The following is a 27,251-nucleotide window of genomic DNA, read 5'->3' on the forward strand; positions in this document are numbered from 1 at the left end:
ATTAGTATTATATTTAAATTTTAAACTAAAAATAGATACAAATCATACAATTGTTGTGTTAAATGATGTATAAGAAAAAAATGTTTTATTCATATATTTGCCGTAAATACAAAAATATTTTGCTTAACGCTTAATAAATGTCACTTCTTGTTGTGTCATATAGTATAATCGTACATTTTGTTTTCAACTCATGCCACAGATTTTTAAAGCTGGCCGTACACGTACCGATAAACTTGTGCAAGCTTGCTTAAAAATAAGAAGTAGTAAATAAAGTAGTAGGTAAATAAATAATACCAATTGAAGCAAATAATTTTATTATAAATATATTTTGAATAATTTTAATTAATTCAGAAAAAAAAAATTCATTCATTGTCTATTGTCTGTTACAAATTTGCTTTCTAGTTTCTCAAATTTTGACAGTGATCGAAAAATGTACTTCATTTAGTGTTTTTTCCTTTAGTTTAACAACTCGTGAATATTATTCAAACTAAGTATATGTTCCTATTTAACAATAACAATTAAGATTTTCTAACAATATAGGTAGAAAAAGAAATTACTTAATTACTATTTTTTTGATCTATATAATAACTTTAATTTCTGTCGAAGATAAAATGTCTTGTGTGGATGTACAATCAGCAAATGCTGATTATGAAATGGAAGAGGGTGAAATAGTTGACGAAGCTGATGCTTTATCTGATATATCTTCTGAAGAAGAGTTTTTGCTTCGACAAAGGTTACAAGTTTTGGAAAATTATAACAATGTCCTTGAACGTAAAGAAGCCAAGAGAACATCAATTAGATCAGGTAATCGTAGTCTAATTTCGCTTTATCTTAAATTAAATTTAAGACTCTTAAATTAAATTTATTTTTTAAATTTGTATGCTTTGATTTGCTTTGTATAGTTAGATTTATTACGACCATTTAATTTGCATTTTGATTATGTTTTTATTGCTTTTCATATTTTAAAATGGACACTATTTTCACTGTTTTACTACATTTAGAAACAACCTGCACTTACACAATATGTTTAACATTGATATCTAAGCTTAGAAAATATTTATTTTAGTTTGTACTGTACCAATAATATTTCTTTAGTAAAAGTATCAAAAAGCTCTGATGTAAGATAAATCTCACACTTTATAACTTTTTTGATTAAAACAATCTAACCGTTTTTTATTTAAAATAAAAGTTAGTAAATTATATTTTATATATAGGAAGTAAAATGCAAATTTAACTATAGATAGTATTGATTTTATGTTAAGTCAGTATGACAGTGATGTAAAATAAAACACATTTTTCAGTACATTCGTAATTAGGATCTTATAAATAAAAAAAAACAGTTAGTGACGTTAGCCAGTTATGTGCAAGTCGGACTTGCCAACAAGGATTCCATACTTATTTTAGGATGAAGATGGAGAAAGTACACTGTAGACCTTATAAAAGTTGACAAACTTCAGCTTGTGGGCATATGCACTAATTTTGTATGAAATTAATTACAACTTTTGTGGTGTTTTTAATATAAATACCTGTATATTTTTATATAAATACACAAATAATTATACATATTTTTTTATAAAAATAACCTATAAATTTTCACTTTTCACAATTTTTCCTTTATTTGTGGTAATGGAACAGTATTTTTAGCAAATTTTGTTAAATAAATTAAAAACCCTTTGATCCCTTAGTGAGTTTCGAAAATTTGCCTTATAAACGGCCGTATCTTTTGATTGTGTTGGCTTAGCAGTTTGATTTTTTATATCTCCAAAGGAAAGTGGGTGTAATTGATTTAAATTTCAGCTTGATACCTCCACATTCTAGAGAAAAAAGGTGGACAGTACAATATACTAAAATATGTTAATCCCTTTTATTTATGAAATATGAATGAAAAGAATGATAATACTAATACAGAAAGAGAAAATTTACCAATTTTGAAAACAACTCCTTTAAACACATTTGTTATTGTGTATTTCTCAGTAGTATTTAAAAAAAATATCCACGCTGTGTCCAGCATACAGCAGGGTAGGCAGAGGGAACCTAGTGTTAAAACACTACTTCTCTGATTTATGATTCTTTCTTTTATTTTCTTATAGTTTTTTTCTGACTCTTACATCTTTTTAAAAAAAAAAAAAAAATCTTCTAATAAATTCATATAAAAATAAAATTCTTTTGACCCTATTTAATTTTTTGGACAATTTATATTATTTTAATTCTAGAATTTTGATTTTACAAGTCATATAGTACAAAGTATACTCTTAATATATATAAATGTATATTTTGAAAAAATTAAATATACCAATTTGTTTTGTTTAAATTGAAAAATAAACACATATTTCTATTTTTTGTATACTTTACACTTTTTTAGTAATATTCATTTTGTAACATCAGTAAATTAATTAATAAGTTAGCTTTAGCATCAATAACAAAACAAATTTTAGGGAAACAACATCCAAGAAGAGAAATAATATGTGATCTTTCTGAAATTTCTGGTACAGATGCTGAATGTGGTTTTAAAAAATTAACATTAAGAATTCCTAATGATAAAAGACATACACGACCTCACCATAAACAAAAGAAAATAAAACAAGCAGATAAAGATATTCTAAAGAATAAAGAACATAAGAGAAAGAACCATCGTAAGAAGAAAAATAATATTAATAGTGATAGCAACAGCAGTGAATTTTCAGATGATGATTATGTAAGTAAGCGTCGTAAACTGGCAGATGCAGTTTCACTTAATAAAACCAAAATCGATAAATCCACATTAAAAGATAGATTGTCTAAGATGTTGAATGTTAGTAATTTTGAAAGCCAAAATAAAAAAGAAATTAATGTAATTGTTAGCGCAGATGATGCCAAAACGAATAAAGTAGAAACAATAAATACGGAGCCAAACTTTAATGAAATTGAATCTATTGAAAAAGTGGACTCACCAAGTCATACTGAAAATTTGGAAACTATCAATGTTCATTCACAAGATACTGTTGATTGTCCTGATCAGAAAACCGAGACAAATTATCAAAGTGATGGTACTTCTGATGAAGATCTAGAATTGCTTCGACAGTATGCCCTTAAAACGAAGTCTGCTAAAGTGAAAATTGATGCCCCACAAAAAATTAACATTGAAAATAAGACTGACGCTGTATCAGAAGATGAAGATAGTGACACAGCAGAATTAAGAATGATATGTCTTAAATCAGCATTATTGAAGAAAGCTATAGAAATGAAACAAAAACAGAAGCTGCAGAAAAGACTTTCTCAGTCGTCTAATATACATGAATTCGATATATGCACTGAAGATCTCGGTAATATAGATAATAACACTGATATAGAATCTGTTGATATGGAAATTGGTTCAGATGCTGACGATAAAGGAAAAGTTTACATAACCGAGTGCACTCAGGCTAGTGCAAAAGTAAATGAAGCCAATACTGTATCTAAAGAAGATGAAATTGACGAAGATGAAGACTTACTACGAGCCAAATTGTTAACTTCCTTAAGTAAAAATCTGCCAAATCTTGTAGATTTAAATGTTTTAGATACAACTTTGAAAGAAGTGGAAAGTGAAACTGTTGATACTAAAGTAAATAATGTGGAAGCAGGTAATAAGAAAACAACTAATGTAGAGGCCAAGAAATTTATAATACAGCTTGGGGAATCAGATTCTGAAGCAGAACACGAGGCTACCAAAAATCTAACTAAAATGCATATGAAGTTGTCAGAACAGGCAGAGTTCCAGCAAAAGTTAGATCAATTTTTGAAATCTACAAGACTGGAAGTGGAAAAGACTACGTTACCCGATGTTGTCCAAGAGCAACCAAAGCCAGCGGAAAAATTTGTCGCGAAGGTTAGAATGGAATCAATTTCGTTACTAAAGTGTAAATGAATTGAATCTAATATATCTGTTTTTCAGGCTATGAATCATCTTCCGAAATCCGAACAAATAGAATATAAAAATCTGGTAAAAAGAATGGCGGAGCTAGAGAAAATTAAACAAGCTAGACAAAATATACTTATGAATAATAATATGCTTAAAGATACTCTTAAACCAAGAAATATTACTACGGCCCCTGCTCCATCTGCAAAAAAAATAGACGAACAAATTGCATACTCAAGGTAATAATGAAATTAATTTGCTTATAATACTTGAGGCCGTCGTGGAGCAGCAGTACAACGTCGAATTGTAAGCTCGACCGCAGTAGATTCGATTACGATTCGGGGGAATGAATTATTCCCATTTCTTGACTTTAGTTCCGAAGTTCTGTGTCTAAAATTGAGTGCTGCATGGAAAACGGACCTTAACACTTTGTTCCCTCTGCCTAACCTGATGAATATACGGAACAGTTTCTAGTTCAAAAAATAAACTGTTTAATATAACATATATTTTAAATGTACATTTACAAAGCCGTTATCATTGTTTTTCAGAAAAAAGATAGCTGAAGAATCAGCAGTAATGTTGAAATTGAAACAGGAAGCTATTAAACTACAGCAACGATATAAAATAGTTGCGACGGAATTACGCAACATTGCAACTGCCATAACTTTGAATAAGAGACAAGCAAAAATAGTTCAGGATGGCCTATGTAGAATACGAAATCGACACCAAATGCTATTGAAAAGGTACTTTTATGCGATACTTTTAGATTTAAATTTCATTGACATTCAAAATTAATTTATATTTTAAATTCTAGCGCACCTATGAAACATTCCAATGAAAATTTACAATTAAGTACAATAACAAATAAAATTTCAACAAATAAATTACAAAAAGAGAATAATCCTGCAAAAGAGGAATATAAAATAACTAATAATTTAAAAGCAGTCAAAGTGAGCGTTGTAAATGATTTAAACGAACAAAATAACGGAAAGCTTTCTGTACAATTAGATGTAAGTAGTAATAAAAAACTTGTAAGGTTACCAAAATGTCCGCCTAAAGACAGAATTATTGATTATCATGGTAACAAGAAAGTACAAGAAGAAAATAATACAGAAACATCTATTTTTGCCTGTAAAAGAGATACGGAAAGAAGAAAGAGTTTAAGTCATAATGATGAAGAAAAAGATGATTTGAATGATTATAAATCACCATTAGATGCTTTACAGTGTGAAAAGTAAGTAATTATTTAACTATTATTATTAAATAAATATATATATCGTTTATCTTTGGGTACTAGAGACATAAATAAGTTGTAACAAGCGTATAAGAATTTCGACGTAGCTTGATGAGTACGTATGGCTTAGTTGGTCAGAGCGCTGGGACAGTTTCAAAGAAGCACTGGATCAAATCCTTCAAATTTTATGTTTTCTAAAAAGTATTAAACTGTTGTTTGCTTGACAGTTGGGGAAATCTATAAATACTAGTAAAATTAAAATGCTGAAAATTTTTGGGTATAGCTAGATAAAAAATTCTGGCGCATTAATATGGCGCGTGGCTTTTGCGAATTTAATTTTTTTATAAGATATTTTAGATAAAATTTTGTCATTGAAGTGTTCAAAATTAATGCTATCCGTAAATTGATTTTAATTTTATTACATTAGTATTTATTTCTTAACAAATATGGAAAAGATATGTGAAATGATATCCTATTGTCTATTTCATTTGATGATAATGATTAATAATGGCAACAATTTTGGGATCGTTAAAGATCTTTACATCTTTAATTTTCGTTTCTTTTATTAGGTGTATAAAAAATCGAGTTTCAAAATTGATATTATTATGTATAAGTAAGGTAATTGGACTTGGCCAAGTATAGGAACATTGTGGTGATGTAAGTATTATATAGATAGGTATGAGTTAACTCCGAAGCAAGGAAAAGATGATATATATAAATGGTTAAGTAATTGGCTACAAATTTAATTAGAATGTTCATTAAATTCACAATAATATAATCGACATGGAGTCTTAAAATGTGTTTTTGGAAAAAATCTTTACAAAGTTATTGACTTCATGATTTCTCTCGTAATTATGACATCTCTTGAACTGGTGTGTGGATAGCCATGTCGATTTCATTTGAGCTATGTTTCAAATTCAATAAAGACATTTTTTTACAAAACCATGACTAGTTTATTATTCTTTTGGTGTTCCCTTAAATATGAACTGTAAAGTATCTATGATTCCATTGTAACTACATTTTTTATATTTGCCGATGCAGCTGTCCACGTTTACTTAATAGTATTACTTTACTTGGCCGTGTCTTGTATTCAAAAATAACTGAACAGATTTTGAACAGAATTTGATTTAAAAATTCAAAATAAATGCTTTTCAGTTGGGAAGAGGATCCGAATGGCGTTCTGTGTCCATTCGAATTCGGCGGCAGTTGCAGGGATGCTGAATGCAAATACATTCACCCAAAAGTCCAAAGCCAATGACACACACATACACACACTCAAACACACACTGCCATTCAAATTACACATAATACTCAAAAAAAAATTCAACGTACTTTCTCTACAGCCTATGGATACCTTTATGTGTAAAGTATTAATGTAGATTTTTTTTATTTTGTTGCATGCCTAAATTTCATTTGTTTTTTTATATATAGTATCGTGAACCTTCATTTCTCGTCTTCGTAATATATTAATTATCAAAATATATTTTTATAAGATTATATTTGTTTGAACTATTATTTATTTTATAACAATTCCAGAAAAATCTTCGTAGGGAATATCCGCATACATTATACACATCATACACTGAAATCAATACCTATTTTATTAATTATTTTATTGCAATTATACTCTTAGTAAAACATAGATTATATTCATTTTATAACATTTTTTAACTTAAACTCGTATGAGATGATTGATATTTCAATTTAATATTTTTTTTATTATTTCCATTCAAAATCAAATAACAAATATCCTAAATACTACTTTTATTTATGTTTTTATTATATTTAGATATTTATTATTATGTATGAAATTCTAGTTGCCGTAGACAATGGCGGACACCGACCGGAGTGGTAAGTTAAGAACCTTTAATAGTGATAGTAGTGATAACGCGGTGTTCCCTAACGACTGATCGAGCTTTAACGGTAAACTGTGGACATTTTATATTTTAATTTATATTTCATTTAATTTAAACAGTGTATATAGTGTAAAAAGAGAATTTAATAAATATATCTAATTGTATAATCGACTTTTATTTGAAAACCTATTTACTTATTCTTAAGTCACATTCTACATTATTATCAAAGGATACTAATTTTAATTGATTTAGTAACAATTTAGAAATTGCGAACAATATCGCTATTTTTTACCATGAAATATATCCAAATCAAAAAAGCTTATTAAATGAAATTTAAAATGTTAAATATAATATAAAGAAACTATTCAATTTTACTATCATTTTTTTTAAGCCTGTACGCCTTACTTATCCCGCACATAGAAGGGTAGGCAGATGAAATCGGGGAACCTTGCGTTAAGACACTGCATTCCTTACTTTCCGCCTAATTTTGAAGCATTGCATTTCATTTCCTAGACTGGGAATCGAACCTAAAAATCATCTAAGCTAAATAATAATTGCGTTTATAAATGTTATAGAAACAAAGTAATCTATATATATAAAAGGACTTGTCCTCACTGACTGAGGTAAGACGCACGCACAGCCGTAACCGCTGACAGTAGAAACGTGAAATTTGGACAGATGTTTACTTTCGTAATCTGGACATCCACTAAGAAGGGATTTTGAAAAATTTTAACCCTAAAGGGGCGAAACAGGGGTTGAAAGTTAGTATGGAAAAAAATTTAAATCGGCACTGATTCTTATAAAATTTGAAATTCAGACTCTTAAAAGTATTTAATTGAACACGTGTTTCATGGTTTTTTAGAATTCTCCCCCTAAGGGTGCAAATAAGGGGTAGAAAGTTTGTATGGAAAAATTCTTAAATCGCCACCAATTTTTATAAAATTTGAAATTTAGACTGTTAAAAATATTTCATTGAACACATGTTTCATGGTTTATTAGAATTCACCCCTAAATACGTAAGCGAAGCTGCGCGCGTCCGCTAGTATACTGATATTGCGAAGTTATCGGTTCAACCATTACTCACTAAATAAAACACTTCGTACAAATAGATAATTTAATAGACATTGTAAAATAAATAAATGAAAATACTCACACCGATACACTTATATAGACAAAAATACGTATATTTTGGAATCAAATTCGATATTATAAATCTTATTATAAATAAGGGATCACGTGAAGGTACACCGCACACACACTTTAGATAACTGTGGGCAAGGACAATCTTATTTTTTATAGACCTAAAATGTCGTTTTAAAAAATTATATTAATACGTCTCTTAATAATATAAAATGTATAAATTCATAAGATTATTTTGGTGTTTCCCAAAGCTCAATTATCATAAAATACTTATGGTAATATTAAGCGAATAACTGGATAAAATTTTTATTATATAAGTATCTATTTATATTATAAAGTAAATGTTTATAAGAGAGTTGCTTTGGTAATTCTTGTATAAACAATAAAAATATAAAAAATGCAATAGGTATATCAAAATATTAGGTAGGATATTTGGGTACTTTAATAATAAATACATTTAAAATTATGCATGCAAAGATAGTATATATTAAATGTTAATTTATAAACATTTCAATATAGTTAACAAGTATATCTACAGTCAAAATATTTTCATTCATTCTTATTAATTCGTAATTTTAATTTATTCGAGTTTCGGTGAAGTTACTTATGACGACAATGTCTTTTTTTGTTCTCGTATTTGTAGATAATTTCTTAGGTAATAGATGCATATATATTTTTGTGTGTAGTATCATAGAGGTACGTTAGTGCCCACAGTTAAGGACATACAGAATCAATATGAATACGAAGGGGGAAATCGGGATATCAGGATAGAGAGGTCGTTAATTTGAACGTAGGTCGCAGTTACACAAAAAGTTTACGAGCGGCAGGAACTTAGTCACTTGAAAAGTTCTTATAAGTTTGTTTAAGTAATAATAATTAATATTGTTGACAAGCAAATTTACAGTCAGCGTAAAAGGTACGTAAATAGATGCACGTAGATATGATTTTTTGAAAAAAATAATGTTTTAACAGTTAAATATAGTCATGAATTATAGTGCCACAACGTTGCCGCTCGTTGGTAGTATGTAGTGTAATAAACTTTTCTCGTGTAACTGCTTGTAACTGACCCTTTAACCTACAAGGCAATACTAGGTAACAATTTTAAATGTACGACACCACAAATATGATATAAACATGACAAGTGATTTTACTATCTATAGATATAGTAGCATATAGATCACAATACTTTTATGCAATTTTCATTAAAAATCATTGGGCTAGGAAGGTTTCGTATATACTATATATAATTTTTAATTAATTATACAATATCTAAAGTGCTATAGGATGCATAACGAGCTACTGAAATAACGTAAAACTTTAAAATATAACTATAATCACATTTTATATTTTACATTTATGATGGTAGTCAGAGTCAAAATTTAATTTAACTCTATGTTTGAGAAAAATGAGTTAAAGTAAAGTAAAGTTTCCCTTAACAATAGGCTCAGTTCAAATTTTATTTAGCTATTTTTGGAAAATATTACAAATTTCAGCTTGCACCTTGCAACACTTAAAAAAAGTTAACGAAGACTTTTGAAACTTTCAATAATAATATCTTTGATAATGTGAAAAATCAGTAAAATTACACTGTTTAAAATGCCAGTTTTACGTTATATCGTTAGCAAGTCGTAGGTACATTACAGTACTGTTAATATAGAGTCGAAAAGCTATAGGGATATTAATACACTTGTATAAATACAAACCTCTTTAAAATGCATAAAATGTCTATCTTTCGAATTAAATATTATATTTATCGTTATCGTTTCCTAATCTATGTGAATTCGTGACTAGAGCCCTTGAAACTTATCAGTATTTGTGCTGGTTAAACGTTAAATGATCTTAAAATACAAGTTAGATACATAATATTTTTTTATGAATGTATCATTTAGTATAGGGATTTCTAGAGAATATAAAGATTTTAGAATACCTTTTGTCGATAGGTACTCAAACTTTACTTATTTTTAATATATAGGTAGTTAAATATATACTATATGAGGTCGATGTTCATTTTTCTGTTAAAAGACATAGTAAAAACATACATTATTATTACGAAATTGCAGTTTCAATCAGTCAATCAGTTTAACTAAAATGGAAATACAATGCAATAAAGTATAAATCTGGTAACAAGATTAAAATATGAATAGTAAAAGTAATATATAAAAATATATCAAAACCTCTATTTATTAAAACTAATGATGGAATAAAATCGCTTAGGTATAGGTAGTTATAATATATGAACGATCACAACATTAATCTAACATTATGAAAGTGCATGAAAATTTATTTGAAGTTATAAATCTATTATTAATAATTTGGAAGATGAAGATCACATTTATCTGAGCGTGTGCCACATCGCCACGGCTTTGCGCGTCTCGTGCGCCATCTGGGCCCAGTGACGGCCCTCCGCTGCCGGCTCCGCAGCGCCCACGCAGCACCAGCCGACAACTAAGCCGCTACCGCCGCCTGCTACTACGCAGACCTGGATGGAAAATAAATAAACATAAGATTCATAAGTTTTTAGCTGCTTGTACATAAATCTGCAATAATAAATGGAATAATTTGCGATCTCTCTTTACTTGTCTACGGAGAAGTAAGAAATTTCGGAATGGAATTTAAAGTTTATATAGAAGGTATAGTTTTTTGTACAGTTTTCAGGCTTCTACAAAATGTATAGCCTAATATACGCTATTAATCTGAAAAATAGTGTTTTTTAAATGTAAATTTACCTCAATAGAAGCTTCCTGTAGATTGGCAGAAGGAAGACTGAAAGAGAGTGCCTCGTTCCATACGGGGTTGTTGATTTCTTTCCGATTGGTTTTCTTCTTCTTCACCCGCTTCCCGTTAACTAGGAGATACACTTTGACGTAGACATCTGAAAATGTAATTTATATTTTTCAATTGTAATTGCCTTTAAAAATGTAATTTATATTTTTTACTGATGTACTGAAAACAACCTGGGTTGAAATATATGGGCATGGATTTTATTTTGTTCATAACATAAGAAGTAATTTCCGACGGATAAATATTATCTATTAACTTACAGTTCTTAATAAATAATTATAAGTATAAAATTAAGTAAATATTTATAATATTATATACATATAAAATTACCTAAAGCATCCTTGCCCTCTTGCGGTGGCAATAGATTCCTTGCCTTCAATACTACAACAGTTAATCTTTCAGCAGATGGCAGAAACGAGAGAGAAAGTAAAAGTTCTTGTAATTCTTCTGGTGGTCTTCTTTCACGTGACAACTCCGCCCATACTTCTGCCCCGCCTGCCACTTCAACGCGCGATAGTGGAACTTTAGCTGAACCCATAACTTCATTGCGCGAAAACCTTAAAATGTTTAAATTAAGTTTCAGTTTAAATTAAGTTACAGTTTAAATAAGTATTACAATTTATAAACTTTAAAATGATGCATTTGTAGAACAAACTACACTATACTTGAAAATGTTTATAAACTTGATTTAAGTACTTTGAATAGTAGATATATTTATACAACAATAAAAATAAAATAAAACAGATATTCAAAATTCAAATTCAAAATATTCTTTATTCAAATAGACAAGCACGTTTTAATCGTCGATTTTTTTTGTTGTGATTTATTTAAAGTTAATTATAGCATTTAATACATTGTATAAAGATTTATACTTATGTAGCAGGGTAGGCGGAGCCTAGTAATAGACACTCCGCTCCTCGTCTTCCGCCGAATTAAGATGAGCGAAGAAATGAAAAATATAAAAAAAAATCATTTCCTCAAGTAGGAATAGCTTGTGTCCCTGCGCTACGACTGGCCTCAAACTCAATTAAAATAAAAAACTGGTTAAAGGAGACAAACATTAAGATTCACAATACTAACCTGTCATAGTCAAACACTTGTAACAAAAGTGTTTTATCGGTGAGCTCGTCGTGGGACACGGGAAACTTGAAATGCTGATCGAAGAAGGGGTTCGCCTCGTTCCTGTGTACTGGTGTTTGCCGAACCCGCGTATCCACTTCGGGAAGCAAACTAACCCGCACGTAAGGGTCGTTGAAACCACCCGCTTCATATCCTGCCAGATCGTGCGCTGGAATTAAAAGTAGTATTGTGATATATGGATTTGTATCTTTTTAACTAAATTAGATTATAGTCAATTTTAAGCCTGATTCTCTGTATTTATTATAATAATATCGTTATGTATAAACAGTTATATCTTAATAATAGTATATTTTAAATTACGAGATGCTAATTATATAAGAGGCCGTGTTAGAGCAGTGGTGCAGCGGCGCAAAGCGTGCGACTGTAAACGCCACACGCAAACGACAGGTTGTGGATTCGATTCCATCTCGGAGATATAAAATATTTAACATTTTCCTTTCCTCGCTATGGTAACGAGGCAAAACGCGGCGTTGAGTTCCGCCAAGCAACATGCAATACATCAAGAATTCGGGGGACATTGGGAAACGAAGTGTCTTAATGAGTACAGAGTGTTTTAACACTACTCTTACTCTGCTATGTGCGGGCTACAGCGTGAAGCTTAATTTTATTGTTTTTGAGGCATCATCTAAAAAAGCAAGGTATGAGACATTTAAATAAATAATTCTATATTAATTATTAATTTAATTTTTAAATACAATAAGAAGTATTTCTGTTTAAGCACGACATATGTATTTGTTCAGAGTTGTTGACAGAGCATAAAGCGAAAGCTTTACGCTTTAAACTTTTAGAAGCGCTATGGTACTTAAGGACTTTACTAGTTTAGTTATTTTAACGATTTTATAAATTATCTTTACTTGGTCATTTTAGCTTATACGTTAAAACCTCATACATATTTATACTTTTAAGCTCGCAAGCCCTTTATAATATGAAGTCTACGTAAACAAGGATTGTGTAAACTTTAGGAATTTTCGCAATATATGTACTTACAAACATATAAAATGGTATTTATAAGATTTTCCAGAGTACAATTTACATTCCGATAAATTTTGTATAATTTTACATTTAAAACTTTTGTTTTCATCATATGTAAAGGATTGGTCACTGATCTAACAAGAAATACCCATTACAAATATTTTACGGGAAAATAATAAGAAGTAACGGTCCCAAATCCTCAAATTCAAGTGATTTCCCCCTGGGTTCACATCGACTTATCCTAAGAGGGCACTGATTAAAATCCATTTAAAACGAATCTCTTAGCAGAAAAAAATATCCAAAACGGAGAGATTTGTCACATTAACATTGATAACGATTGTAAATTCATTTTTTATTATAATTATTATATATAACTTCTTATCTTCTATTATATTTTGAAATTTTAACTAAATAAAAAAAAAACAAGAAAATTTATTGTCGTAGTAAAATCTTATACAAATGGAAAAGACACTCCTCTCTTCATATTCCGGAACTTAACGCCGTGCTTCACCTCCAAACCAGAGCAAGAAGAAAACATTAAACATTTTGTTTTCTTGAGTGGAAATGGAACCTATAACATGTCGGGCTTACACACGCTTATGCCTGCACCACAACTGGCCTCAATACATATTATTTAAAATCGTACTAGGCCTATATTAATAATCCTTATAAAATTTTCCCAGCATAAAATAAAGATAACCTATTGTTTGCAGAATTTCATTAGCGCTTCATAATTTGTTGATGGTAATTCTAATTAAGATTTTAATTAAACTAACCTTCGATTAGATGGACCTCAAGATCTGATCTATCGAAATCGTATTTCAGACGTAAGTGGATCCTTCCTAATGAAGGGCCTGCGCCCTCCAGTTCAATGACGAGAGGGGCCTCTCTCTTCGTATAAAGATCTGGCTGTAGAGCCCCCAGGGCGCTTATAGTGGCACTCGCGCCAGGACTCAGTGGAACTCCGCTGCTGCTTTCCACTAAAGAATTGCTTCGGTCTATTCGTCTGAAAAAATATGCGAAATTTACAGATTGATTGTAATTGATTGAGTAAGTTTAGAATTTAGAATTTATTGCGCGCAATGACAATGCCTCCAGAATTTGGAGGAAGGGGGGAGCGAAGTGTCTTCTATCTCCATTTGTCTACCCTACTACATGCGGCACACAGCGTGAAGCTGAAAAAAAAAGGTTTCTCTACATCATCTTCTAAATACCTTCGCGATTGGTTGCGGACCACAGATAGATTGAAATTATTGGTTTACACTTAAAATGTTAAATATATTAAATTAATTAATTATATATTCTTAGTATAAATTGTATATTAAGAATTACGTTAAGTAATTACGTGTGCTTATATACATTCATAATAAAACACATAGCCATATCTCGCATAGCAGCCACCAGTGCCGTCATCAAATCGTAACCCGTAATACAAGCATTAATATTTAACCAAGCCATGGGACGTCTTTGAAATATATACTTCACAAAGTTAATAACGTACCAACACTCGTGACGCCTATATTATTTAACAATTCAACGTTTGCCTTGTCGTGACCCCATTTGACATTTAATTTCAACTTGATTTGTAAAATCTTAACACCGATATCGTCAGTTAATTATTTCGGGAAATAATTACAAATATTATGCTATTTTGTATTTATATACAAATAAAACCAGCTTCATTCTTCTTAAGACACTCCGATCCCCATTTTCCGGTAGAGGGATTCTAGTGTTGAGTCACTCTGCACACCACGCCCCACTTTCCGCCGTATTCTGGAGGCATTGCGTGTTGAGTGGCGGAACTCTACGTCTAGGTGCCGGAGCGAAGAAATGAAAATATTAATAAGTAATAATTCATTCCTCCGGGTGGGGATCGAACCTAAAACCGTCGCGTTACAATCACACCTTTTTGCCTCTGCGCTACGCTGGCCTCAGTATATGTGTATTGTACTTCGATATACGGATTATAACGACGCAGTTTAAATGAGCTTAATTTAACGTGATATATTATAATCTTAAACATAATTCGTGTATGACAAATAGAATTGCTAATATTTTTACGAGGCCAGTCGTGACGCAGTAGGTTTAGGGTAGGAATTCCATTCGAGAAAATGAAATATTTAATATTTTCATTTCTTTGAGTAGTTTAGAAGCAAAGCGCGGCGTTGAGTTCCGTCACTCAACATGCAATGCGTCTAGAATACGGCTATGACTTAACACTAGAATCCCTCTGCTTACCCTGCTGTATGCGGGCTATAGTGTGAAGCTAAAACAAACAAGGCAAACAATGAAATGTTTTCCAATAGGTTCTTCTTGCCAGTCGTGTGGCATACGTCAAACGCGAGAATAAAAACGAATAAATATAGAGTTTTTAACGATGTTAGCCTTTACAAATATATATATGTAACTGAAATTAAAGTAGGTCAGATAAAAACGAAGCCAAATATGTAACTTTTACGACAGCCCCATCAGATTTCCAATTTGTGATCCACACATATCCCGTTTTTTTGTAACAATTTTTTTTTCACTATTTTCAAACTCGTTTTTTATTAAACAACCATTTTATTTACAGTAAAAAAATTTAGAAACAAATATCAAATAAATATCATATATATTTTAAGCCAATATGAATACCTAAATAAAATAGATATTGGTACAAGCAAGCTCAACCGAGCGAGAATTATATCGATTAAGCCTAAACCATAGAACAAATTAAAGGGGCCTGAATTATAAACGATACGCACGTCTGTTAATAGATGTTCAATTAACCCGTTTGCATATAGTAACTGAGGCCAGTCGTGGCGTAAGGACACACGGGTAGGACTGTCCACTCAACTGGCAGTGGGTTCGATCCCCATTCGAGGAAATTAATATTTATTTAGATTTATATTCTCATTTCTTCATTTTAGTTCCGAGGCATAGCGCGTTTAGTTCTGTCATTCAACGCGCAATGCTTCTAGAAATCGGCGGAAAATGGGGAATGGAGTTTCTTAACACTAGGTTCCCTCTGTCTATCCTGCTGTGTGCGGGATACAGCGTGAAGCTGCTTTTTATATAGTAATTACATGTAAAGTAATGAGTGGAGTGTCATAAGAAGGCCCGGGTGCGCAAATTGAGTTTATATCAATTTATGAGGGACACGCCCGCCTAAGATTGATTCTCGGAGCGGAAACTTTTGCGTATCCGATATTCTGGCGCAAATATTTAAGCTTGACATCATACTCTTAACATTATCTATAAATATGAAATGTATATGTTAATATGAAACCCTTTTTTCGGCGTAACTAGTTTTGTTTTTGTTTGTTCGTATTAAGCTCAAAAATACATGAGTTAAAGAACTAAATGTTAATTGAGGATGATTTAATATGTTTTTATATATTATAGAAATGAAAAATATGAAGAAAAAGACATATGACTAAGTTTTTGTCAAGTTCACGCTGTATCCTGCAAATAACGGGATAGGCAAACTGAACACTTTTTCCAAATTTTTCGTGGCATTGCGTGTTGACTGGCTGAATTCAATACCGCGCTCTTGCTTTAGTGCATACCAGAGTGAAGAAATTAAAATAATAATATATACCCCCGAGTGGGAATCGAACTCACACACGTCGAGTCACACGTTTGTGCCCCTGCACCACAACGGCCTCTAAATACTACGTATAAATTGCAAATTAAATATATATTTTCACCGAAATAACTATTCGATTAAATATTTACGTAAACCCGTCAATCATTTAACTATGGTCCAGATGAAAAACTGATAAATTGTTAAATTCACTTTTGCCGTAAGCCATGTAGGCACGCGGCGAAAATAGATCAATTCAAAATTTGATTAGGTACTTATATAAAAATAACTATTTTGCGTTTGAATTTTACACACTAAATTTTTTAATTTTAAACGAAACTGAAAATCATATTTGTTTTTGTTCAAATTATTTTTGTGTTTTTCAGAAGTTTAGGTACAAATATATCAAAAAAAATCATTAAAGCTGTATCTATTAAGGTAGCATAAAATTGTGCAAAGATATTTACTATCAACCCTTCTAAAAAATGTGATCTACATTTTAGTTTCATTAAAATAAGAACATCATTTACTGAAGAAGAGTAAGCAACCTTACTGTAATACCAATAACAATATCCAAATTTACGTAATTTTTCATAATATTTTATTTAGGAAAAGTATTATATACTTGTGTAAATTTCATTCTCTAAAAAATGATTTTCCTTTACCAATATAAATATATAACTTAAGAAATAATAAAAATATTGTGTCATTTTCTAATTTCTCGATCAATTGTAACAAACAAAAATTAAAATATCAAATAACATAATAACTTAAAACTATTTTCAATCAACTTACCGTGGCGGCATCAGCAATGGGGATAAGCATCTAGGTGGTACATGTCTCGGGCTAGGTGGAGCAGGACTATCGGCTAAGGATGCTAAAGATCCATGAGCCATGGGAGCAGCCCGGACATCAAGGGAAGCTGCTCGTAGTGGTGATGGGGAACGAGGTACTCCAGCGGCACCGGCCTCTAGGGTACGGCCGTCTGGTGCGAATGTACGTATTGCAGGTGATGAACCGCGATGACTCTGGAACAAAATTTGAGTAACTTATTATTGACATCAGTATGAAATATATAAAATTAAATATATTTTTTATGAAGAAATCAGTCAACAGTCGAATTTCGCAGGGAAATGCTATTGTCGCGCAGTGGAATACCGTTTGACTGTAAGATCGAAGGTTATAGGGTCGATGCACACTTAAGGCAATTCATTATTTTCTTAGGTGTTAAGTTCTATCTCACAACACGCCACTATACACTATGCTCTCTTTCTCCCTTGCTTTGGGAAATAAAGAGTGAAATAATAATAATTATAAAATAATAAATATTAAAATTTTGTATTTACGTTACTCTTGTGTACAGTGTAGAATTATTTCGATGATAAAGACACTTAAATTAAAAATATATAGAGAATATTGATTATTAACTAGCCACCTAGTTAATTAATTATCAATTATAATTATCATTTATACAATTATTATTTAAGAATGCTATACATTTATTTATAATTGCTAAAGCCGTACGTTATTGATTAATCCGCTTAACGTGCTCTTAATTACGTGCAGTGGTATCAATACGTAGTATACTAGAATGATTGATTTTAAGGTTCGTGAGATATATTAAATGTACACACAGATATTATATAGCTTATTTTTTATTTTAATTCTCATATACATATATCAAATATAATTTCAAGAATAATTTTAATATGACACATGGAATTTGTTGGGTAGTTAAAGTTGACGTCCTCACTTCGTCTAACTTCGTCAGTAAATGATTATATTTATTTTCATTTTCTCGCTGTAATTGATAAAGCGAGGGTTTCAGTTGCACCAGTCTATACACAATGTCTCGAAAATGGGGTGACATTTGGGGGACGGAGTGTCTTACTTGTTTTACGTGCTTCGAAGGCCTTCTGTCTACCTTCGCATGCAGAAACAGGCATAAAGCTGCTTCATTTATAGCAGCATTTTTAGCATACTAGAATTGTAGTTGAATAAATTATACTTGGAATTCCCTAGTACTAAAACAGTATTTTTTCTAGAAAAATGAATCGCCATTCTCATCATACACAACCTCTAGGTTAAAGCTTCTATTAAGAAATAATGAATAAAAATCATTTAATAACTTTAAAAGCTACAGTTTTTATTGAAGAATATATAATTAGCATGAAGTGAAGTTAATTAATATTTAATACAACAACATTCAACACAGTCAGACGTACTGACGCACTAATTAATTGTTTGCTGTTTTATTTATTGATTAATACGTTCATTCTTCGCGTGAATTATTCTTCTTAATAAAAAAATATAGTGTTATGACACTCAGTTCCCCACTCACCGTCTAATATTCGAGACAGCGTTTTAAGCAGTCAATCTCATCACCGGGCTACTAGAGTGAGGAATTGAAAGTACTTTTAATATAATAGTTTTGCTTGGGTGAACAAAAAACCATCGCGCTTACATATGCAGATACTCATAAGTACATATATGGAATTGCCATAAATTATTAATCCGTACGTTTACTTAAAATATTTTATTAAATAATAATAAAGAATGTGTACTCGAAACGATTAATCCATACAGCGGCAATTTCCAATAATATTTGGATATAATAAAGCAGATTTCCTGGAAATTCCATAGTGAAGAGAGGCAGAGGGAATTAAGTTGTACGGGTACAGGGCACAATCTTCTGCGGTCAGGATCAAACTTATGCGGTAAAAAATCCACGCCGATGACCAAGTCTCTGTAGCTGAGTATCAAAGAGGGTCTCCTCTTCATTTTATTTGAGAAACGTCAATCAATTGCAAAGCTTATAACGGGTACATAGTAAAACTTTCCCATGGTCGTACCTGCCTTTTGTAAGTTAATCTTGAGGTAGAAAGATACCTAAGGTAAAAGATACCTAAGGTTTACCTAAGGTTCTTGAGGTATAAAGATACCTAAGGTTTAAAGATATCAGAGGTATACTGTTTTCTTTTAGGGATGGTGCCAAATTTCATAGCTGAACATTGAACTCTGGATTCAATATAGGAAAGAAAGTTTAAATATATTTTATAATAGTTAGATAACAGAACGAAGAGCCGTCTCGAGTTTCGTTGCTTTATGTTAACTTTCCGCCTGGATGCGTCACGTCTGCCCGTAATCTCTGTCATTTGTAGCCTTGTAAAATTTAAACACTTATTAGAAGCGATCGACAATGTAAGTTAGCTGTTGTTCAACCTCGTATATTATAATATTTTCACTATAGCTTCTTATACTATACTACTTCTCAAAATAAATATGTCGGTACAGGTTTCGAACTACAAATGCATACTTTTTACAACAAATTTGCCCATTACTTTTTTGTTGTAAGCCTCAAATCCGTATCTTTTCAAAATACGTTCAAATGAACAGAAATGTAAAATTAAATTAAATTTTGAAATTAAAATAAAGAATATTATTACAAAATAATTTGACAAATTATTTAACGTTAATGCCAAAATGATTCTCAAACATGAGAAAAATAATTTTTAAAAGGGGGAATAAATAGTAATTGGTCTAATAGTATTTTTTGACTATAAAATAATGGATATGAATTTCCGACTATACAACTATAAAACAGTATAAAAACCTTCTGTTCAACAATAAATAATAAATAAGCCCGATTGACGGCTACGCGACGAGAGAGGCACGCTGATATGCTTTTTGTTCTCATCACGAATTCCGTTAGAATATAGTGAATTCAAACACGCGTTGTCAACACGCTTTGTGTAATATAACGTGACAAAACCAGCTTATAGCTGACTCTACCTCTGCTTTACGTGACCATATAGGTAGAGAGTATAGAGAGTATATCTATATTGTAGGTTGCATTACTCTCGAGTACCTAATTAAGTTTAGCATTTATAGCGCTATACTGGCACTAATGCTGATAATTTGGGAATCATGAACTGGAATTTTGGTGTATTGTTAAATGAAATATTATCATTTTAAATGGAAAATCAATGTGGAATACCATGTGATTATTATAAAATTCACGATTTTTTTGGTGTAGGTAATTTCATAATAGATTAGGCTTTTATTTCCTTAATTTTTGTATAACTCGTAACCTAAAAATTCTTCAAAAGTGCGTATTTGGGGTCAATCTATAGATACCCATTAATAATCTATTAATTAAACCATAAAATTAGACGATATTAGATTTTTAATTATTTTTTTTTAATTATTAATGGATTCAATTCTTTCAGGATTCAATTTCAGACAAAAAATAATGAAATACAGTAGTGGAGATCTGTTTATAAATTATTAATATAATATTAAATTTTAATATTAACTAAAAGTAATTTGGTAAATGCATCGTATATATGTATATATACTAAATACGTTAAGCCTTTACACCTTTACAACTTTGACCTTTTTGAACCAAAAAACATTTTGAGTCATTTAAAGTATGTTCGTGACTTGCAACGAATAACAATAAGCTTACCACAAAAGATTCGAAGACCTGTTTCCTTTGTAAAAGGACATAGTAATTAATTTTTTTAAACGTTCAAAAAGTAAAACAATGGAGAAAATTCAATGTTCATTAATTTTATATAGAAAATATATTAAAATATTATAATTTAAATAATCTTTTATTGTAATTTGTAGAGTTATTATTTTACTAATTGTGTTTATACGTTCACGTTCACTTTAAGCAAAATTGGTACTATACTTATACAGACATCCTATCTTATTCCACATACAAGGTAGTTGTTTTAGTTTTCTTGATAGAATGAATAAATTTATTGTTAAATATTTTTCCACCGATATAAAAATGAAGTCTGTAAAATAACATGGAATCAAAATCAGCTTCACGCTGTATCCCGTACACAGCAGGGTAGGCAGGGGGAATAATAATAATAATAATAATACTTTATTGCACATGAAAAGAAAATATATACATATAAAATTTACACAGAAAAAAAAAAGAAAGAAAAGAAAAAGAAAAAGAAGGATACATAGGTACTTAAATTAACATGTGCAATGGCGGCCTTATCACTGCAAGTGATCTCTTACAGGCAACCATTAAAAGTGCAGGACTTATGCAAGAAATTATAGTAGTAAGTAGTAGCGCAAAAAGTATTACTTAACAAAGTAAAAAAATATATATAATTAAATAAATAATATATATATATTTATTTAATACACATACATACAAATATAAAAACATATACACACAAACTACATACATACATAAATACATACACATACATACATACATACATAGACATATACATACATACATATTAAAATAATACGGAAATGTATACATACGTACATATTATGATACTTTATTTTAAATATTGTTCTAAGTAGTAATTTTTAAGCCTACGCTTAAAAATATTTACTGACGGAGATCGTCTAACTTCACCTGGCAAAGCATTCCAGAGTTTTACTGTTTGGACAGTAAAAGAGTCTCCATAGCATTTAGTGTGACATGAGGGGATTTCTAGGAGGTTGTTGTTGCGGGAACGAAGGTGTTGGGAGTGGAGGGTTCGACCCCAAGAACTTAAACCGTTCTTTGAGGTACGAAGGAGTGACAGGGTGGTAAAGGATTGTGAAAAGGAGAGTGAGAGAGTGTAATTGTCGTCGGTCTTTTACAGTGAGCCATTTAAGCTGAGTACGGTATTGTGTTACGTGATCAAACTGTCGCAATCCAAAGATAAATCGGATTATAAGATTCTGCATCCGTTCAAGCTTATTTAGTAGTTGTTGAGATAAATCTAAGTAACACGAGTCGGCATAATCAAGTATAGGGAGAAGAAGAGTTTGAGCCAATGAGATTTTAGTCTTTAATGGTAGTAGGTTCTTCCATCTTCTCAAACTTCTTATAGCACAGAAGATCTTACGGCTGAGCTCGGCAATTTGAGGCGACCAAGAAAATGTGTTGTCCATTCTGACTCCTAAGTTCTTGACACTATCACTAACCTCTAAGCAGACATTGTCAAAAAGGATTTGAGGGAGATTTGGTTTTATTTTAAATAACTGCTTAGGACGCCCAAACATACATACATTAGATTTACTTGGGTTAATAGATAGTCCGAACGATTTACTCCAAGAACTAATTAATTGTAAATTGGAATTAATTTCATCTATCGCTCTGGGTGTGTCATTAGCAGGTACCGTCTTATAAATTTGTAAATCGTCGGCGTAGAGATGATAAGATGTTGATATATGTGGAGTGAGATTGTTAATAAAAATGGAGAACAGTAAGGGAGACAGCACACCTCCTTGCGGTACGCCAGCGCCTAAATGACATTGAGAAGTATGCTTCCCGTCATGCTTAATGCTTTGAGTGCGGCCGTGAAGATATGAGGAAAACCATTTAGTAGCTTTTGAAGAAATGTTAATGGACCTTAGAATTGCTAAAAGGATGTCGAAGTCAACTGTATTGAACGCATTAGAAAAATCCAATAACGCAAGTACAGTAACCTGTTGGTTATCAATGCCATGTCTAATGTCATCACATACTTTGTTGAGTGTTGTAACTGTACTATGGCCAGGACGGAAGCCGGACTGGAAAGAGGACAGGATATTGTTTTTATATAGGAACAGGTATAGCTGGTCGTGCACAATGCGTTCAAGTACTTTGGAAAGGAAAGGAAGTATGGAAATTGGACGATAGTTTGAAAAGGAAGTGGGGTTGGATATTTTTGGAATAGGGATCACTAATGCATGACGCCAAGCATCAGGAAATTCGCAAGAGGATAAGGAGCAGTTGAAAATGTGACATAGGATAGGAAGAACTGAATTAAGGGTTAACAAAATCATGCGTCGGCTTATGTTGTCGCTACCTGTCGCATCAGATTTGATAGCCATCACATGCCTTCGTACTTCTGCTGGAGTAACAGATGTAAATAGAAAGGGGATAGTTAAAGGATCAGGAAGTAGTGATAGTGAGGGAATCTAGTGTTAAGACACTCCGTTCACCACCTTCTGTAGAATAACGTAGAAAAATTCATGTACATATTACATTAAAACATTGAAAATATATTGTTTTATTTTACACTGACATTCTTCTCGCTATAGATAGATTTCAAATATAAATTCATAATATACACATCTTGAAAAAGATTTCCTTACCTTATAAAGAAAATCTATGCAAAGTCGTAAACAGAAGTCCTTTCATAAGAATAAGATAGTAGGGCAGAATTTAAGATGCCATTGTCATCATAAATCTATTTAGACAATAGGCTCGTAGTAATATTTCGTATAAGATAGGTACGGCTTTTCGCTTGCGACAACAAGTAATAAGAAAATGTGAATAAAAATTTTGTTTTTTAACTTTAATATAACTTTAGTTGAGCTAAAAATTTAAAATAAAATATATTTATTTAAATTGAGATGAGTTTATTTAAGATGCTATTTTGACGGAAAGCTCATCTTGGTTGGTAATATCATATTATGTTAATAATAATTTTATAATAAAAATTGTGTGAATCTACAGTCCTATCTCTTTATTCCCACTTACAAATTACAACCTAGTAATACCATCATTTAAAAAATATATATATTCAAACACATACACGCACGCACACACACACACACACACACGCTCACACACTCAGGCTATCATGTCGGAGTACCAACATCTAAAACCTGTAATTCCTACAACGAGTCTAACCGCAAGTTACAGGTCATCCTATTAGACAAGTCTCGGACGTGAAATTGTAGTCACTGCCTATGCACCTATCCAATTTAGGACAAACTCAAAGCCTTAATCTAAAACGGGAAACGAAGTTAAGATGACAACGTAAAATCATAGTGATTTTTTTTTAATCATATTTTTTATCGTAGATTACAAATACAAAGTGTAGAGTTTTGTACGTGGGGAAAGCGTGCGCACAAAAGCTTTATTGGGCCATATAGATGAAAATTATTTATAATATTAAACTAAATCGTACAGTATCTTGGTATGACATTAGTAAATGGCGGAAAAATCTTCTTATGCTGAAAAATATATTTTCAGCTATAAAATTTATACGCCGAGATATTTACTTAAGTCAAACGTGAAATGCAGCTTTTCATACAAACGTTTAAAAAAATAACGAGTACGCATACGCACACTTACTCGAGTACACTGACCTAAACAATAGCCACAGAGCCTTATGAATATGATTAATTATTGTATCATTATAAAAGTTCAAAAATAGGTCATTATTAAAACGAGTCTTTTCATGGTTACAAAAGATTACGCATCTAATATGGCAAAATATCATAAATATTTTAGCAATAATCTTCACTGGTATATGAAAATAAAATGGCGTGCAGGCGATCGCTTCCACTTAAGCGCTTGGAAGCACAACGAGAGGAACACTAAAGATGGGATATGCCTATATATATGATAGAGTATCTTAAAAATAATTTTAATATAATTTAATAAATTTTTAAATACGCACACTTACCCGCTGCACATACTTCCCACACCTGACCCTAAGGACGCAAAACACTTATTAAGAGAAACAAAATTAATTTAGATAATTAATATAACTTCCGCATGCAAGTTCTAGTAATTGTCATAGCTTATACGATACGCTGTATGGGAAAGCGTAGAATAAAAGCTTACAGTCTTTTCTTACAAATTTGAAAAGATAAATACATGAAATTTTCTTCAAAATATCACACTTTTAGTAATAATAAGTGATAACTTCTTTAAAAATATATTTTTTGTAGCTCTACAATCTCAGATGGCGTCTAACTGAAACTGTCAGCGTTGTGATTGATGGCTTCACAAGGCGCTGTTGACAAGTATGCAATTACACTCGGCAGGATGGAACAGTCGTACGTTTGTGATGAAGCACAGATGATTACTCTATTAATACTTGTAATTGGTAAAGTAGACTGGTTGTGGGTTCGATCCCCAATCGAGGATATGAAATATTTAAGATTTTCATTCCTTTGCTCTAGTGTCGAGGCGAAGCGGGTCGTTGAGTTCCACTTCTGGACTGAACGGAGGAACTAGGTTCCCTCGATCTATCCTGGTATGCACGGAATACAGCGTGAAGCTGAATTAATTTGAATTAACTATTTTATTAGGTATGAACTTTACATAGAGGATCGGGTGTGGTGACGAGAATTGGGGAGGCCTATGTCCAACAGTGGACAAAAGATGGATGTTGATGATGATGATGATGATGATGATGAACTATTTTATTATAATACTATGATGTTGATATCATGTCTTTATAGATTTTTTGTCTTTTATTATAGTATATTTTTTTCATTTATAATTTGTCAAAAATCAATTGGAAAAAGTTTTTGAAATATTGAAAATAACAAACAGCAAGTCGGTATGCACGCCTGTTTACAATTTAAAAGTGTTCTCGATAACATTGGAATAGTTGTTGGCAAGTTCTATGTAAAACTTTGCACTTATGTTATTCAATTTTCTTGTTTAGATTGTTGGTATTTTTCAATTTTTCTACAGAGTTTCTAATATATGTTTCTATATAATATATTGAGGTTTTATTTTTTGACGTAGTTAGGAATTGATCTATTAACATTTAGATAACGTAGAGTGATGAAGTCTTTATATTTTCTGCTATCAGTATTTTAAGTCCCGGATCGTTAATTTTTTTATGTGTTCATAATGAAAAGAAATTTTGTATCTAGCAAAAGATACAGACCATGCGTCCGCACTCTCTGGCGTGAGAAATAATAAACAACGAAAATTAATAACTTGAAAAAATTTACCTAAATATACCTCGGATACCACCAGAACACGCCAGCATTTATTAGGTTTCCTATGAATTAGTGTTAGGGCAAGAGATTGACACTTGTCATTTTCAGACTTTGGTTTGTTAACTCCGCTTACATACTGAACTTATAAAATAATTGAAAGCTATAAACAAATAAGTAAAGAAAAAAAATCAGTTCAGTTCAGTTATCCAACTATGGCGTTAAGAACGTGGTAACAGTGACAAAAAATATTTAAAAAATTGAAATTAACCTGAAACTATAAAAACTATTAAAATGACATTTCAAAATGTAAACGCTTATATCATTTGAACGTAATTAATTTATTAAAGTTTTATACGAAGTCAGTTCCTCGCTTCGAGTTTTAGATGCTGAAGAATATAGAGATAGTGAGAATTGACCTGCTGGCCCCTGTGTAAATAGATTTAAAGTCAATAGTCAATACACCGCAGTCGCGCTCCTCTTCACTTATCCCTCATTACTAATTAAAATAGACAACTAAATTCTATAGGATAAAAACAATATTATTATTTTGTTCTACACATTATAAGATATACTAGCCTGGCCTAAGCCTGGATCTACAGATCCAGGTTCCCGTCTACTTGGAGACACTTAAATTGCTATTTGCAACGTCTCTGTTCTGAATTTAGCCGTATTCTTTAGGTTCTACCACACGATGACGAAAATAATAGATTATACTTTTCTCTTCTTATATTCTCTCTTTTGTTAAGTGGCAATTGATAAGTTAGTCTGTGTTTTTCATATTTTGTTTATTGTTATTTATTTTTGTCCCTTGGCATTCATATATTAGGTCTAATATGATTACCTAACTACATAGCTATCGACACCATTTTAGCTAAAATTATGACTTGGTAATTAATGTAAAATAATACATTAATATGTATAATTTTTAATATTTCCAAACTCACCTAGTAGCAAATGCCTTACAAAGTTTTATAAGTGCACAGA

General features: G+C 31.2%; 2 protein-coding genes across 7 annotated transcripts in view; one reads left to right on the top strand and one right to left on the bottom strand.

The window, feature by feature from the left end:
• Nucleotides 1-400: 400 nt before the first annotated feature.
• On the top strand, nt 401-7,128 carry LOC146530151 (uncharacterized). 5 transcript variants are annotated; one of them, XR_014878908.1, is made up of 7 exons: nt 402-804; nt 2,436-3,844; nt 3,911-4,113; nt 4,423-4,617; nt 4,689-5,108; nt 6,264-6,470; nt 6,926-7,128. XR_014878908.1 is itself a non-coding variant. In XM_085200372.1 (7 exons), exons 2-7 carry the CDS (start codon nt 612-614, stop codon nt 6,364-6,366), a joined length of 2,523 nt encoding a protein of 840 aa, XP_085056498.1. In that variant the 5' UTR covers nt 408-540; nt 607-611; the 3' UTR covers nt 6,367-7,128. The 5 variants fall into 5 exon arrangements, 3 of the variants coding, with proteins under 3 accessions (XP_085056497.1, XP_085056499.1, XP_085056498.1); XR_014878909.1 differs by having other exon boundaries at nt 2,493-3,844; XM_085200372.1 differs by having other exon boundaries at nt 408-540; nt 607-804; nt 6,264-7,128.
• A 936-nt stretch (nt 7,129-8,064) lies between these two features.
• LOC146530152 (synaptotagmin-5-like) overlaps nt 8,065-27,251 on the bottom strand; it is a 41,319-nt gene continuing 22,132 nt past the window's right edge. For both annotated transcript variants that reach the window (XM_085200723.1, XM_085200725.1), the window contains exons 4-9: nt 17,358-17,590; nt 13,774-14,003; nt 11,966-12,173; nt 11,216-11,442; nt 10,831-10,976; nt 8,065-10,583 (exon numbers count right to left, since the gene is read on the bottom strand). In XM_085200723.1, the coding sequence (XP_085056849.1) occupies nt 10,437-10,583; nt 10,831-10,976; nt 11,216-11,442; nt 11,966-12,173; nt 13,774-14,003; nt 17,358-17,590 (1,191 nt within the window). In that variant the 3' untranslated portion in view covers nt 8,065-10,436. The remainder of the gene's footprint in view (nt 10,584-10,830; nt 10,977-11,215; nt 11,443-11,965; nt 12,174-13,773; nt 14,004-17,357; nt 17,591-27,251) is intronic.

The sequence above is a fragment of the Heliconius melpomene genome, chromosome 17, assembly GCF_056956725.1.
Source record: "Heliconius melpomene rosina isolate 202511_hmr_F chromosome 17, ASM5695672v1, whole genome shotgun sequence".
Taxonomy (NCBI): domain Eukaryota; kingdom Metazoa; phylum Arthropoda; class Insecta; order Lepidoptera; family Nymphalidae; genus Heliconius; species Heliconius melpomene.